The sequence below is a fragment of the Eptatretus burgeri genome, chromosome 8, assembly GCF_056783735.1.
Source record: "Eptatretus burgeri isolate ZD-2024b chromosome 8, Ebu_testis_v1, whole genome shotgun sequence".
Lineage (NCBI taxonomy): Eukaryota > Metazoa > Chordata > Myxini > Myxiniformes > Myxinidae > Eptatretus > Eptatretus burgeri.
Window position 1 is genome coordinate 23962913 of NC_140968.1, and position 13092 is coordinate 23976004.

Below are 13092 nucleotides of genomic sequence, written 5' to 3' on the forward strand. Positions count from 1 at the left end.
TATGCCGACCTCTGAAAAATGCGTCTAAAACGTTGGCGCACGTTGAATATGGTATGGGTAAGTTTGGTATGCGTGAATAGAACGCTAAAGTACGCTATCATACGTCGTAGTAAGTGGAGTACGTCTTGTAATTTTAAACATGTTGAAAATTTTACGACGTACTTGCCGTATGACACACGCTCCGCATGCGATGGGAATAAGTTGTACGCACGATATGCGATCGTTGACAAACATCGACACACGTTACTTGAAAGGTACTCATAAGTCGAAACACGTCATGGTAATGGTTAGCGTCAGTGTTCCAGACTCCCGTTTTTTTTTTTCTTCGGTATGACGGTGTTCAGTGGACAGTGCGGTTATGATTTAAATCGTTGAGCGGCAGCCTATTAATTATATTATATTATAACCGCACTCGAAATCGAAGTGTCAAAATTACCATCATACCGAAGGAAGGAAGAAAAAAAATAAAACCAGGGAGTCTGGAACACTGACGCCAACCATTACCTTGATGCGTTTCGACTTATGAGCACCGTACAAGCAACGTGTGTCACCGATCGCGTAACGTGAGTACAACACGTTACTCATAGGTTAGAAATAAGTTTCGGGTACGCTAAACATTACCGCGACGTGTTTCGACTTTTGAGTAACTTACAAGTAACGTGTGTCAACGATCGCGTGACGTGCCTACAACTTATGGCCAGCGTTATGCGGAACGTGTGAGTCATACGCCAGCATACGTCGTGAAATTTCAAGCATGGAGAATTTGAGGACAACCGAAAAGTACAACGTTTAAAGCCAGCGTATAATGACGTATGGCAGTGTTTTTCAGCGTGCTCTCAATGTTATCAAAACTTACCCATAACGTATTCGACGTGTACCAGCGTTTTAGACAAATTTTCAAAAAAATCGGCATAAGCTGGCTAAAACGTCAAGGTGTGACTGGGCCTTTCGGCAGCACCAACACTCTGCACAGAGTATGGTACCAATCTCCTCCTCCTACTTATTACTCTATACTTTCCTATTAAAGTACTCCATCTACCCCCACAACCGTAACTATATATATATATATATATATATATATATATATATATATATATATATATATATATATATATATATATATATATATATATATATATATAGATATCCCATCATAAGTTTGTTTCAATTTTGGAAAAGAAATGGTTGAAATTGAGAAGAACATAGTTTAAAAAATAATGGTAGTGGTACCACAAACTAGTATAGCTGTAGAAATGGTTGTTGGTGGGGATGGGGGATGATGGGGGATGATGGGGGATGATGGGGGATGATGTGAGATGGTAGTGCATCACCTGCTTAAAGCCTTGGAGGGAAGAGTGGGATGAAAGAGCCTCAGGAAGGTGGTTCTATGTGCAGTTTTCAACAAAAGAGATAAGCACACGTTTTGAAAATCAAAGTTAATAAAGGAAAGAGATTACTCACATGCCGTATATCTGTGGCGCAATCTCTAGTCGGCCCAGGTGTACGTGCAGCTCTGGGTCATGCTTCTTCAGGATGGTGTCATTGATGCGATTCAGTTTTGTCACAATAGCGATGGGCGGTGAGCTGTCTTGTGGTCGGGCAAATGGCACTGCAGCCGTAACTGCTCCTTTTCCCTGCATCGCAATAATAGCATGGCTGTGTATTGCTCATGAACGGTACACTGCACAAATTGTACATCTTTAAAGAAACAGCCACAGGATAATATGAAGCATTGGCCACTTTGTGCCTCTGCTTTATCCAAAACATTCACCAAAAGAGTTGCGTTAATAGCTTTAGGATAAAAAGTAGCCATGACCAATCTCAAATAATAACTGAGAATCCTGATCTGATCAATATCAATTTTTAGCTCACCTGTACTGAAGTCCGGTGAGTTTATGCGATCGAGCAGTGTCCACAGGTGAATGATTGAGTCAGTAGATACTTCAATCATTATCGCTTGAACCAAACACATGATTTTGATGAAACTTGGCCACAAGCTTCATATCTGATACTACATACACTATTTAAATGAAACTTGATCACAACCTTCATCACCCATGATGTACTTAAGTTTGTTCATGGCATAAAAAATAAAAAATATATTAAAAAAAAAATCAGGGTCAAAGGGTGTCCACGGGAGGGGTTTGAGTGACTGTTGCTCCTGATCCAGGTGAGCTTCAGGACGCACGGTCCTATTTTTTCATTTTATATCTTCATCTAACGAATAAATGAGGAAATGTGTGTGTGTGTGTGTGTGTGCGTGTGTGTGTGTGTCATTCACTTTTCTCGACAACCGTTCATCCGATCTACTTCAAACTTGGCGGGTGTATTGCTGGGGACCCGAGGAAGTGCAGTGTCAAAAAACAAACAAAACAAATTAAAAAAAAATTTTTGCTCTAAACTATTTTGAAAATCTTCACGCTCACATTTGAATACCGAAGTTATTAAAATTTTACTTTTTCCAAAAATACAGTTTTCTTCTTTATTCTGTATTTTTCTGTATTCTGACGAAACTGTTCCGATTCAAACTTGCTGATTCAAACATGTCTGAAGATAACCGTACTAAGCGGGAGCGAATATGCGAGGCTATGCGCCGTGCATGTGCAACAGAGTCACATGAAGCACGAGATGCTCGCCTGGCAAGCAGCACTGCGCGCGAGGAAAGGCACCGTGCAGCAGAGTCAGATGAAGCCAGAGATGCTCGCCTGTTATTTGCAGCAAGATTCTTTGGTAAAGACTTGCTGCAATGATGGATGTGAACGTTTCGAACGGGCACTGCACTAGTCTGTAAAATTCGCCATTCAGGATTAAATATAACTTCAGCAAATTCTTAGGAATTTCTATGGAAGCAGCCGAGCCTTTCGATTATGGGTCCCTGAATTGCTGCGAAACACGTGATTATCACAGAGAAATGAACCCGGATCGATCTCATCAGCCAGTCATCCTCCAATCATCAACATAAGACAATTTTGTCAACAATGTATTGCACAGCCATCTCTGCGGTCATGAATATAGTCACGTGCATCAGCAATCCAAGGGAAATTATGTTCTTGAAGAGGGCTGGGGGGGGGGAAGGGGTGAAAAAATATTCACCGTTTGGGGCATGTCTTTTTCAAAGTGGGAGAACCATGGCTCAGCAGTCTCCATAAGCTTGGAAAATGTGGAACTGGTGATACACGCATTCTCGTAAAAATGAGAGAATGTTAAGACAGCACAAGCAAAACCTACATGCACTGGATTATACATCAAAACAAAGGATCAAAACACTGTACGGTGCTACAGGTGTTCAACAAGATTGCATGAAACAGTTTATGAAAACTGAGCAGCTTATGAGCACAATCAGAATGATGCTCCACCACATGACTGACAAGGTCAGGTCAGGTATGGGAGCATCCACTGGAGCAGCATGTCGAATCACCAGCACCAGCAACTTGAACATATATATTTATAACACACACACACACACACACACACACACTCACACTCACACTCACACTCACTCTCTCTTCAAAGCAAAAACACTATAAAGCATTTCACATTCTCTTCTGAGCCCATAGCTCTTGATGCTGGGATCCCAGGTTCAAATGCCATACGAGTGGGAAATCGAATAGTCACCTCCCTCCAACCATGAAGGAATGATTCTACATCAGTGACATTCGGAACAGATGTTAGTCATTCTCTACATCGTTTTCAGACAGGAGCACACATTCTTCCCACTGGTGGATGAGTTTACTGATGTCTTTACAATAGAAGTAGTTTTGGTGATGAAACACTTTGGAACTAGAAGGGTACTCAGTAGAGCGCATACCTCCACCAGGCTGATTAGTTTCCGTTTTGTATCCCACTGATAGGCCGAATCTGTATTCGGACCTGAATTGAAATTTAATCTGCTTCTTCTCGTTACCAGACCAACTCATCCAGAAAGTTTTGGCTGATTCCGTCCACACCTTTTTGAGATATTTTGTTCACAAACAGATAAACAGACAGACAGGGGTGAAAACATAATCTCCATCCACCGTTGGTTGCGGAGGGAGAAAATAAAGAAAAGGGTTTTGACTCGCCCTCTTGTACACTGGTCCCAATTTGTCCATTGCCTTCAAACGTGTTTGTAATTCATGTGAAGTACACTGAGGTCTCCTGATGTTCTTGCCATTGACGCAATGACAGACACACAGAGTTCCTTATGTACTTCATTAAACATCATCAATCTCTCCGATGTGTGTATAATTCACAATCTTAGAGTGAAAATAAAAGGGGGTTTCTTGGACAATTGCGAGCATCTAATTCTGAGAACATTTTAAATGTCCCCTCACGCAAAAAGGAGCATGTGTGAGTTCATCTGTTTTAAAAAGTAAAGATGAATACGGTACTTTGAAGGGTTGTCAGCTCATATTAAGAGCTCCTGTTGTGGTCATTAATAATTATGCATGGCATACACTGCACTCACATTTTATATAAAAATACCAAAGCTGCAGAGTGGTTCCGAGATACGTACTATGCGTCATGCTCAATAAACTTTGGATCAAGAAGAATGCACAAAGTTTCCCTGAAACACACAAATAAACAGCCGATTGTTGTTAAACTGCTTTGAAGAGAAGACAAGACAGAACAGCATTTGTGTTTTAGGAGACATATGCAAAAGAAGGATCCTGAGACAGAGGCAGAAGAGTAGTAGCTCTTACGTCGGCTTGTTGAGTTCACTGGCATGTCGTAATGCCTGATGATCACAGTGCAGTACAAATAGGATTGGTGCCAAGAGTTCATGCATGCCCTGTTCACAAAAAGACAACATACGTACCAATTCCTGCAGGTCCTTCACACACGCCATGGTCATCCAACTTGCCAAAAGGGCAAGGATAGAACCATCTTTAGATAGCACACAGAAACACAAATATGCTCTTTTTATATCCTGTTATTAAACATACGTAACTGGAGTTTTCACTGGTCCGGTATGACGCGCAGTGGATTCAGACTTACAATTTGCACGGTATTGTGTCTTTTAGGCACACGATCCGGCAAGGAAGGCCCCGGAGGGAGCGCTCGACCATTGTGGTCGTGTTAATATGACTCATTATACTCGTACCGAGCAACCGAAGGACCGATGACTGTTACAATATAAGGGGCAGAAATAATAATACACCGTTAATCACACCCACGTGTATTCGATTGGCCCTCCGTCAATTGGTCACGGTGGGCCTGCCCCCATCAAGCTGATTGACAGGCATTATCCCACCCAACCCTCGTGGCCTTTCATTGCCCTATGCATAGGTATGTATGCAGCTATGCTTGCTTACATTGTCGAATCCTTTCAAGTTATGAAACTACCGAGTAGTCAGGGACCTTCCCACTGTAAGATGCAGTGGATTTGTGGTTAAACCAATTTGGAGTTAGGCTGTCTGAAAATAAGAACAAGTAAAAAAGACATAAAATGTCAGAGCCCCCGTTGTTTTAGTAATTTTGCTGAATGGGGTTAAAGGGCTGGCCCATATTTATGTACAACTAAAATGGCCACCGGTCTACCAATCAGCCATCTTTGATCAGATCGCAAAATAAAGTGAGGGGCACGTGTATGCCATCATGTACTGTGCTTGTCCCAAGTTTGAACAAAATTGGACCATGCACGTCTGAGAAATTGTTGGGGGACATATTTAAGTAACAAAACGGCCACCAGTTGACCATCTTGGATCTCATCTTGAAAAAAAAAAAAAATGACATGCATATGTAAGCCATCATTGATTATCTGGGTGCCAAGTTTGAACAACATCGGTAAATGCTTGTCCGAAAAATGGTTGAGGACGTGTTTCGCATTGGGTTTCCCCCCCCAACTAAAATGGCCGCCAGTCGGCCATCTTGGATCTGATGTCAAAAAAAAGAAAGGACGTGCATATGTATTCCATCATGTTTTGTCTTTGTGCCAAGTACGAATAAAATCGGTCCAGACATGTCTGAGATATGGTTGTGGACGTACACACGCGCTTGAAAATCGAGACCAAATCCATAAGCTTCCGTTTCGGACTAAGTCCAGCTAAGTTTTGGGGCTAATAAGAATAATAAAATCACAAGTATAATAATAAGATTTACAAAATAATACAAGTACTTTTCAGGAAGACCACAATCTCCTAAACTGGAGCCTCAGGATGGATTACATAATTTCCGGTCTACTGATGATATTCTTTACCTCAAAATTGAACATGTGAATCAGCCCTAGACTGGCGTGGCAAGGCCAGACTTGTAGCCCTTAACTTCTCTTAGGCTTTTGATAAAGTTCGACATGAGGGTCTCATTCACAAGCTAAAGTAGTAAGATATCTCTGGTCCTTTGTTTGCAATAATCTCAGACTTTCTCACAGATCACCAAATTTTTGTGTGGCATGAAAATCAATCTACTACAGCCCATAACATTAATGCAGGTGTCACCCAGGGCTCTGTGTTGGGGCCTTCTTTGATCCTGCTTTGCATAAATGACCTGCTCGCCAATATTTCATCTCAGCTAACCATTTATGCTGATGACTCAACCCGATATGCTTCTTATCCTGGCTCACTGCCTACATCATTCCACCTTGAAGCCAGTGTCAATCGAAATCAGAACCTTGAGAATGTCAGTAACTGGGCAAAAGATTGGTTCATCACCATCAATCAAAAGAAGACCCACCTGCTATCCGTGTCCAGGTCAAGATCCCTCTCTTTTCATAACTTGGTTGTGGACCAAACACCAATACTGATATAAATCTGAGTCCAGTCCTGTTATTTTATACCTAACAAATACCTTCTGAACTACTCAAGCACCCTGGCCTCTTTCTTCCTCTAGTTTTACACCTCACTGGAATATAACGAATCTGTATAACGTAACAAAAGGAACAACAGAAAGAGAGAGGGGAATGCCAACAGCAGGGCCAATGGAGGAGATAGACGAAGACAGACAAACAAGGAATGCGGGTAACGATGGGGGTTAGGGGAGAACGCAAGGGGTGGACAAGATGGATACAGAAGCAAGATATGGGGTAGGGAGGGTAGAGTGGGGGTTGTTCAACAGGAGTAGAAAAGATCATGGTTTTGGATGGGGTATGAGTTGAGATGGTGATGAACAGCTGTCATGAACACCTGGAGGGAAGCATGAGATTGAAGAAAATGTGAAAGTTGGTTCCACAGGTGGGGGGAAAAAAAGAGGAACAAATGAGTGGAGGTGAGCAGTGATCTGGATTTTGGGAGAATGTGGAAGTCTCTTGTGAGCTTCTCCTAATCTACAGCACCTAGCTTTCTACTCATACCCTCAAGGTTTGGCTTCCTGAAATCAGTCTTTCTCTTCTATACTGAACTCTAACTCTTAACAGGATCCTTGCCCACACCGTTATGATTACTTGATTCAAAATTCTCCCCTACCTCCACCTCCTCCACCATAGCAATCCTGGACTATATCTGGGAAAACCACATCTGCTCTGCCCTTTCCCTGTTCCTGAACCCAATCTATCCCCGGCAAGTTAAAATCCCCCATAATCAATACTATTCCCTTATGAATTCTTCATGTACTCCTCCTTCCTCCTCTTCCTTCACACCCGGAGCCCTATAAAAGCATCCTCCCAGTATCTTACTGATTTTACAATCTCTAATTTTTACCCATGCAGAATCCTCCACGTGAATTCCCTCCTTAATGTCTCCTCCTTTCTCTTGATGCTGTGCTGTCTTTGATCCAGATTGCTCCTCTTCCTTCTATTTTCTCCTTCCAATCACGCCAATACACCTTGTAGGCTTCTAATCCTGTCCTACAGTTACTCGTCATTAAATCATGTCTCACTTGCTGCAACTATATTGAACTTCTCGCTCTCTACTTTGGCCTCAAGCTCTTCTATCATATTATTTAAACTCCTGGTGTTAGTACAGAATATGTTTAACTTTTCCATTCCTGAAATTCTATTTTCCTGCCTGCCCTTACCAAGCCCAATGATGTCATCAGTTTCTTTGCTGATAGCCTCTCCAAACTTTTCCTGCATCCAAGGTGTACCATAACCAATGTATTTCTGCCATGACCTGATATGATGCAATTTAATATTCCTTCAATATCCCCAACGCCTGCTCCTTCAAACCTGCACAAGACTCCATGTCTGCCATCCTTCCTGCAGAATGAAGAATCCACATATTTAATAGTTCCATTTCCCGAGTCTCATTCCGACCGACTGTCATATCTCTGTTGCTACATTCTCACCACCGGCTGCACTCGCAACGCCCTCACCACCGGCTGCACTCGCAACGCCCTCACCACCGGCTGCACTCGCAACGCCCTCACCACCGGCTGCACTCGCAACGCCCTCACCACCGGCTGCACTCGCAACGCCCTCACCACCGGCTGCACTCGCAACGCCCTCACCACCGGCTGCACTCGCAACGCCCTCACCACCGGCTGCACTCGCAACGCCCTCACCACCGGCTGCACTCGCAACGCCCTCACCACCGGCTGCACTCGCAACGCCCTCACCACCGGCTGCACTCGCAACGCCCTCACCACCGGCTGCACTCGCAACGCCCTCACCACCGGCTGCACTCGCAACGCCCTCACCACCGGCTGCACTCGCAACGCCCTCACCACCGGCTGCACTCGCAACGCCCTCACCACCGGCTGCACTCGCAACGCCCTCACCACTGGCTGCACTTGCTACGCCCTCACCACTGGCTGCACTTGCTACGCCCTCATCACTGGCTGCACATGCTACACCCTCACTACTGGCTGCACCCACTACACCCTCACCACTGACTGCACTCACTATACCCCCACCACTGGCTGCACTCGTCACACCCTCACCACTGGTTGCACTCGTTACATGCTCACCACTGGCTGCACTCGCGACACCACTGCCAGTCTCCTCTGAAAACACACTTCACAAACGTAACCAACTTTTGTCGACAAATTCTTCATGCACTGATACCTGCTGCAAAGCAACTCTATTCTTTCAACCCAATAATAACTATCCTCATGTGAGCCATTTCCTCACACTTCCTACAACATTAACTACCATTATCTCTGATATGGCCCACATAAAGTATCAATCACACCGCTTATAATTCTGTTCTGTTCTCTTGTCATTGTTTCCCAATTGCCTCGCTCCATTACCTCATTTCCCAACTCTTTGTCCAACTGACTTAATCACTCAATTTGGGGCGACGACAAGTTGGCCTTAGACGGACGCTTCCAGATAAAACTAATACAAATACCCGCTAATCTGCTACAACCTCGACTGCGACCTTTGGTGAGAGCAACTACTCGTACACAACACCCGACACCAAATCATGACACCAAATACAAAAACAACAAAAAATAAGCATATTGTATTCTTCCAAAAGAAGCTCTGAAACTAACATGCAAACCTTATGAAACCTCGTGAGAAAACCTGGTACTCGCCTAATCTTGGTGGAAGAATATTGAGGGAACTTTATTGTCCAACTAATGCTTGCAGAAGGGTGCCCCAGCTTAACGTCCATCCAATGGAGAGCATGCTTTGTAATGCAACACCCTGTCTGTGAAGCATCAATCAGATAGGTTATAATTGGGCTGAGAATCGAACCCAGATTCAGACAGCTGAAAGGTAAGTGCACTACCAGACAATCTCCTGTCCAAACATCTACCAGGGTCAACTGTACTTATCTTTCTGAAAAAGTTTTGAGTGCATTCAAAGCTCAGAAGCAACATAGCGAAAAACACGAGCAGGATGAGATAGTTATGCAAGTGCATTGTAAAGGCAACTGAATGCCATCAGAACAAGGAAGTCGCATGCATCCGGCGACTGTTCCAATGGTGGTGGAATAAATGTCAACATTTCTAGCCAATCAAATGTTGTCTTTTTTCCATATTAAAATGTGAATTGCCCTTCATGTAAAGATCAGATATTATTTTAAAGGTCCTCAACAAGCCTCGTCAATTTAAAGATCCGTCATTGAAAAAAGTCATCTCTTAAAAAGATACCAGAAGGTGATCATGGACCTAAATCACCTGACGGTAGAGCAGGTGTTCATTCTCTCGGGCAAAGCAGAAAAGGACGTCTGCCATCATTTCCTGCACCAATGCATCCTGAAAGAACAGTATTTCGGGGAACCTGCAACGGCAATTCCCACTCGTAACACCTGCGATAGGTAGACATTGCACACACTTCCATAGTTCAACTGCACTCACGTTCTCGTCACATCTTGCTGTATGATCATCTTTAGTTCCTTGTCTTGAAAAAACCTATTCCAAGGGCTCTGCAAATGAGAAAATAGTTTGGTGTCAAATATCGTTCCAGAGGAATCAATTGATCTGACTATTCTTCACCTGAAAAAAAATAATAATGATTTTTTTTTTTTTTTTTTAAAGGGAGCTGGCATGCCCAATAACAATCCAATCTTTGTCCAACACAAAGAGTGATACAACTACATAATCTCATCCTTAACTAGAACGGCACTCAGTAGAGTGCAGAGTCTCGCCTCGCGTGTTCATTCTGAACAAAAATACCATAGTTAACTGAACACGTGATTATTATGGCCCACATACCCGTATCATGTCACATACATGGCCATTATCCGTAGCCTTATTGAATATTAGCTGATCTGGAATTTCAATTCCAGATAAAGTATTATCTTTGCGCACTGTCCGCCCATCTGTCTGTCTGTCTGTCTGTCTGTCTCCCATTTCAAATTCTCCGGCCAAACCGCAAGGCCAATCCAGTTGAAATTTGACAACAAAGTTCTGCTCCTGACAGGCTTTGTGAAGCCCGTTCCGGTCACGTGACTTTAAGTAGGTCAAAATGGCCGACTTAGTAAATTTCTTCAAAAATCTTCTTCTCCAAACCCACAAGTCAGAATGATACCAAATTTGGGTGACAACATAAGGACAGGGTCCTGATGTTAAATTGCGGAGACCATGCCAATCATGTGACCGGAAGTGTGTCAAAATGGCCGTCATGCTCCATTTCCAGTAAGCTGGTACTCATTTTGCCGATCTCAGAAGGATGACAGTCTGAGTCAGCCCACCTGGTGATAATTAACGGCATGAGAGGGACTCGAGCTCAAAATCCTCAAATCTTAAGCCAGCCACCTAAACCATTAAACCAACACGAGGCTTATTACCTTCGCATTCTGCGAAAGGTTATGTTTTGGTCGGCGTGTATTTATTTATTTATTTATTTATTTATTTGTAATCTTGTGATTCGTATAACTCAAAAAAGTATTAAACCGAATTGCATGAAATTTGGTGGGATGATTGGTTATTAGCCTGGAAGTATTTGATTAGATTTTGGGATCGTTCAGGTCAAAGGTCAAGGTCAAGGTCACGAAAAGGTCAAAATCGTCTTTTTACGATAACACGGTCAATTTTTATTCAATTTGCATGCAACTAACGCCAAAATGTTCAGAATTCAACGCCTCATCTTGTGATATGCAATATGACACAATGACGCCCATACTCTTGTTTATTTATTTATTTATTTGTAATCTTGTGATTCGTATAACTCAAAAAGTATTAAACCGAATTGCATGAAATTTGGTGGGATGATTGGTTATTAGCTAGGAAGCATTCGATTAGATTTTGGGATCGTTCGGGTCAAAGGTCAAGGTCAAGAAAAGGTCAAAATCGTCTTTTTACGATAACACGGTCAATTTTTTATTCAATTTGCATGCAACTAACGCCAAAATGTTCAGAATTCAACGCCTCATCTTGTGATATGCAATATGACACAATGACGCCCATACTCTTGTTACCGGTTAGGGGTCAAAGGTCAGGGGGGTCACGACCTTGAAAAATATGCGGTTTTTGTCATAACGCGGTCAATTCTTGTCCGCTTTACATGAACCCAGCACCAAAATGTTCAGAATTTAATGCCCAATCTTGTGACACAATGACGTCATAACACGTCACCGGTTGGGGTAAAATGTTGGGGGGGGGGTCACGCCCTTGAAAAATATGCGGTTTTCGGCATAACTCAGTCAATTCTTATTCGATTTGCATGAAACCAGCATCAAACGAGATTACCTTCTCTTGTTGAAACGTTGTATTCACCGAGCTTGCGAGTAAAGACTCGCCAAAACGACGTGAGTTGATTGTTGTTTAGTCCGTAGCCCCCGAATGTCGGGGGGGGTCATGACATTATAGATATGTGGTTTGTGTCATAAGACCATTCATATGAAACCAGTTCCCCACACTCATACCAAGAACAAAAAAAGTAGTGGCGGCGAAGGTATGCGGTCGATGAGTGCCCGTTATAGTTGATTAGTGATTGATTATTATGATATTTAACAACCACTTTTGTGCACATTAAGGCTAAATTGCATCAATGAAGGTGAATACAAAAAAAAAAAACTTCAAACTATATACCCTGTAGCCAGCGATCATATGTGTAAAGTTTTGCATCGATCTGTTGAATGGTTCTGGAGAAGATTTCTTACGTTTTTATTTTCAATCCAATACGGCCACCAGACCATGTGACCGATGATGTCATAAATTTAATTCTTCACTCACATCGGGTCGTATATCAGATATATGAAGTTTCAGATTTTTCAGATAAGGATTTAGATTCAACCAATTATGGCTGGAGTACCATTTCACTGATGTCATCATTATCACCATATTCACCCCATGGGGAGTTGATGACATATGGCAAGTTTCAAATTTTTTATTGAACAGTTTCAGAGAAGATGTCCAATTTTTTTTCCCTTCAATCCAATATGGCTGCCACACCATGTGCCCAATGAGGCAATGACGTCAGATTTGTCAATAAATAAAATATTCTCCATGGGAAGTCCCTCCGATATTTAAAGTTGTGCATCGATCGGACAAACGGTCACAGAGAAAAAACATTTGTATGACGATAAAACACACACACAAGCATGCACGCAAGTAGATGATAAATGGGGTTTCTGGGACTCCCATTCAAATGAATGGGGAAAAAGGGGAAAAATTTCTGTCTCAAGTCCTAAAAGCCCAAAATAGGAGACTGCTTTTCTCCCCACCTATCCCCTTCCCTCCCATACAAGCAAATGTAAAATTGAGACTATGAAAGATTGAGACTTACTGATTAAAGCACTTCTTCCCTTTCATATTTTCATTCCACTCAAAGAGCGAACCAACGAATAT

General features: G+C 42.6%; 1 protein-coding gene across 7 annotated transcripts in view; it reads right to left on the reverse strand.

Annotated features, from left to right (window-relative positions):
• The window catches only part of TBC1D5 (TBC1 domain family member 5), a 123277-nt gene that overhangs the window by 41786 nt on the left and 68399 nt on the right, over positions 1-13092 (reverse strand). For all 7 annotated transcript variants that reach the window (XM_085891175.1, XM_085891174.1, XM_085891171.1 and 4 more), the window contains 6 exons: positions 10159-10226; positions 9979-10081; positions 4683-4771; positions 4496-4546; positions 3094-3166; positions 1462-1634 (listed from right to left, as the gene is read on the reverse strand). In XM_085891175.1, coding sequence (XP_085747301.1) covers positions 1462-1634; positions 3094-3166; positions 4496-4546; positions 4683-4771; positions 9979-10081; positions 10159-10226 — 557 coding nt within the window. The remainder of the gene's footprint in view (positions 1-1461; positions 1635-3093; positions 3167-4495; positions 4547-4682; positions 4772-9978; positions 10082-10158; positions 10227-13092) is intronic.